This window comes from Borostomias antarcticus (assembly GCF_949987555.1).
Source record: "Borostomias antarcticus genome assembly, chromosome: 22".
NCBI classification, from domain to species: domain Eukaryota; kingdom Metazoa; phylum Chordata; class Actinopteri; order Stomiiformes; family Stomiidae; genus Borostomias; species Borostomias antarcticus.
Genome location: NC_140255.1, coordinates 11258537 through 11262779, shown reverse-complemented (window position 1 = coordinate 11262779; position 4243 = coordinate 11258537). Strand labels below are relative to the sequence as shown.

The 4243-nt window shown below is 43.4% G+C and overlaps 1 protein-coding gene across 1 annotated transcript; it reads left to right on the top strand.

Moving 5' to 3' along the window:
• Nucleotides 1-1713: 1713 nt before the first annotated feature.
• clrn3 (clarin 3) lies at nt 1714-3292 on the top strand (the record flags this gene model as incomplete). The annotated part of the gene is made up of 3 exons (XM_084456061.1): nt 1714-1945; nt 2360-2545; nt 3018-3292. The coding sequence occupies 3 exons, from the start codon at nt 1714-1716 to the stop codon at nt 3290-3292; spliced, it is 693 nt and encodes a 230-aa protein (XP_084312187.1).
• Nucleotides 3293-4243: the final 951 nt, after the last annotated feature.

Genomic DNA, 4243 nt, shown 5'->3' with positions numbered 1-4243 from the left:
TGTCAAAATGATAGACGCGCACTGAGGCGGATCCACGTTGCCTCTAAAAGATTTTTAACGTGCATGTTGTGACTGGCGCTCCCTCCTACGGAAAGGTGTTGTGCAAGCAGCAGGAGGAGAAGCTGAATTCTTTCGACAAAGCTTATATAGGCCTACATGTAGTATAACGAATACAGATAAAAGGGAGGAATTAAAATGAAAAATAGTAAAACCAGAAGAAGAAAAAGAGGTGAAAACCTCAGAATATCTGCTCCACTAACCCACATTCAGTTACGACAGGATCCTGACAGGAGTTATCTCGGGCTGTCAGAAGGTATCACACACTGGTTTATCATATGGGATAACACGACATTTTGGCAAATGTATTATATTCAGTAGATATCGCGACTAAGTACCTCTGATAGGCTACTTGAACCATGCTGCATTATTTCCAATAATGCTGACAATTGATCAATCAGCGATTACCGGTGCGTCAGGGGGCAATGTACCGCCGTGTTTCATGTACACCCAAAATGTATTTCACACTGTCAAACTATTGTCATTTTCGCTGATTAAATCATATAGCCTACCATGGGACAATGTATAGCCTAATGCAAACCTACCGTGGCGGTTTGTCATTAAATCCAGGACTCGCACTGGCCGAAGAAGATCCAAATTCCTCAGGATGGGCATGAACAGAGTGCAGATTCTTCAGACTCAACTGCCTGTCATCTGGAAGAAACGAATTGTGTTTATCCGAACGTAACCGTGCTGTCAGCGAATAACCCCAACCCGCTCCTCAGTCTGGCTCTCCTCTCTCGCCGCTGGAGAGAGGGAGCCGCCTGGCGCATAGATTTGTTAGTACATTAGGCCAAGTCCTAGCCTACGCTGGGACAAACTAATTTATATAAGATAATGCTATATAAAATACTGTACAATGTAATTACAATTTAGCATGTATATATCGTGTGTGTGTGTGTGTGTGTATTTGTGTGCGTGCGTGCGTGTGTGTGCGTATGCGCACGCATGCATTTACGTGTGTAGGCCTACAGTATGTTTTCGTTCATGATGCATGTGTAAACTCATCAGTCTGGCTTCCCTAGTAGGAAATGTAAATGATTGATCTCCGTGTAGTTTTATGGCATCATTAAGTTGTGCAGAGAGGGACTTTAGATCCAAACCTAACTTCTAGTCCTTGTAGAATGTTGAGAAGACACTGACTGGACAATAAGATAATTAACAGTCCCTGTGTGTGTGGATTTGTCATGCATTATTGGCTTTATTTTTGCTTTATGTTTTGAATTGATATTTCAGAGAACACCTTTGAGCATTGTATATCCATTATTTGTTGGCCATACGATATCTAATAGTAGAGACTAAAAAATGTCTGTCTTCATATTGATGCTCGTCACAGGATGTTCCTCTAAATGCATTACCAGAAGTTCCACATAGCTTTCTTTGGAATAAAATAGCCTACGTCACATGCTGACATCCCAACCCCTTTATGGTGTTTGGGAATATGATAACTGTCACCACTATGACAACCATCTCTCTCTGACCAAAGGTCACACTCATAACAGTGGTTTAATGACCTGCAGTCCGCACCTCTACCCAGTGTGTTCACTCCTCTCTCCTGGGCACACCAGGGTAGTGGTCATACTCTGGGCCAGAAGCTAGCTTGGGCTTTAACAGAAGTCAGACGTTTAGATACTGTGTGGCTGGAATATTGCGACCATGCCTTCTGGTAAGAAGACCCTACACTTCCTGTTGAGTGCGCAGGCTTCTGTCGCCGCCGTGGGGATACTGGGTTATGGGATGTCGACGAACTGGGCTACATCCACCATGAGTTGCTCCAGACAGGGGGAAGATCTCTTCAACGGCACCGCTATCTTAAAGCTGGGACTTTTTGATGGTCTATTAACAAGAGCCTCTTGTCCAACCTTTGGAGGCAGAGAATCGTTTAAAGGTGAGTTATCTAATACCGTTACTGTCCCTTTAAGTTGCTAGCTGATATCTACTGTGATACACCTTTGGATGATATAGTCGATCAGGAATCTTAATTCTATTCATGCTCTTGAATCAGAAGTTGTTTCCGTTTTTGGGGGCGGCCCGGTGGCGTGTACCACGTAAAGGCTAGTTCTTACTGCAGCGGCCTGGGTTTGAATCCGGCCCTGGCGAAGTGCTGCATGTCACTTTCTCCTACCATTCCTGTTGAGCTACATGGTCCTATATAATAAAGCAGCCCTAACCAGAAAGAAGTGGTTTGCATTATTAATTCAGGGCAAGTCCTGGCCTAAACCAATCAGGGGAGACTATTAGGGCCAGTTTTGAATCAGACTCCTGTTTTTCTGATCTGAATGCTCCTGCTGCTCCTCTCTAGTGCTGGTTGCGCTGGCAGAGGTGGGCGGAGTCCCTCAGATCCTCAACGGCCTGGTCCTCTGCCTGTTGGCCTTCTGTCTGCTCTTCTCAGCCGGCAGCATCCTCATCACCCTCTACAACAGTGTCAGTAACCCCTATGAGACCTACATGGGCCCCATCGGCCTGTATGCCTCCAGCTCAACCAGCGGTAAGACTGCGCTCTGCCAGCAACACAACCCTGGAACTGTTAACTCTGTACAACTATACTTGAATTTTAATAATTGTCCCACCTACAGTATATTAGGGTCATAGTCATCCATGGTCGGATAGAATAAATAGATGAGGGTCTATTTGATAGACTGCTAAACTACAGATAGTAAATTGCCAGCCTATGAACAGGAATGTGGAATTGATTAGTGCTGATAAGATATTGTAAGGACAAGCGATAACAAGATGTTTACTGGTCATATATGGCAAATAAACGTGTTATTCTTCTATTCTAGAAATGTCTGATGATGTGTGAGCATATCAAAGTATTGATATGTCAATCAGTTGATTTGTTTTGTCATGGGCAGCTGTCACTGCCAAAATAATTTAATAGTGATCTAAAAAAAAAAAAAGTACCCTGTAAAGTAGCCTTATAAATAGATCTCTTCCCACCATGGTCCTGTCCTCTGCAGCGTGCCTCTCCTTCCTGACCATGGTCTTATATGCGGTGAACGTCACACTGACCAGAATGAGCGAGCGGCTGTTGGAGAACAGTGTGAGCAGCTCCGTGGACCTGAGGGACAAGAGAGCAGACATGGGGGTGGGCTTCTTCCTCCTGATCCCCTACCTGGTGCTGAACCTGCTGGCCATCTTCCTGGTGTACCTGTACGAGCACGCAGCCTACACACAGAGGCAAGAGCAGCAGAAACCCACGGAGGACGCCCCCAAGGAGATCATGATGTACTAATGTCTGGCCAGGCCAGGGTCACTGTCCTTCACCATGTTTAAAGACTGATAAAGATTCCATTTAAATTAGATTAAATTAGATTAGCCAGAAACAGCTTTCATCAGATATAACACCTTATTGTATATCGTGTAGGAAAATGAAGCACAAGGTTCAAGGTGGTTTATTTGTCATACTATATGTACTGTACATGATATGGGTACCATGTACAATGCAATGTTTTTAAAAGTGTGGGTGTACCTAATGCCGTTGATAGTGAATGGAAATACCTAACAGTTATCACAATTAATCATCTCATTAAAGCTGAACAGATGTTTTGTATATAGTAACACAACACAATTTCAGCAGTTTATTATTTATCTATCATTATTACTTTTTTCTCTACAAACCTTGAATAAAACCTGTAGAGATAGCACTGCCAGCAATCTTTGTTTATTTGGATATTATTATTACTGTGGTTTGCAATAAACAATATTTGGCCTGGTTCTGTCAGCTCCTGGCTACAAATATGTTCTACTATGCTTCCCTCTAGCTGCGTGACAGAGTACTGCACCCTATCAGATTTTTTTAATCACAAAGCCTGAGAAATAATGACTGAAAAGATCTATCACCATCAGAAATGCTGCATCTCGACATTCTGCTTACATATGTGAATGTTGTGGTCTTTTATTAGCGGAGAATGGAAATGGTAAATGGTAAATTATATAGCACTTATATAGTGCTTTTCCACCTTAGCGGCACTCAAAGCACTTTACAATGGTCTATCATTCACCCATTCACACACACATTCACACACCAATGGCGGCAGCTGCCATGAAAGGTGCTAACCTGCTCATTGGTAGCAATTTGGGGTTAAGCGTCTTGCTCAAGGACACTTCGACATGAGTACAGTCAGAGCTGGGATTCGAACCACTGACGCTTCGATCATTGAACGACCCACTCTACCAACTGAGC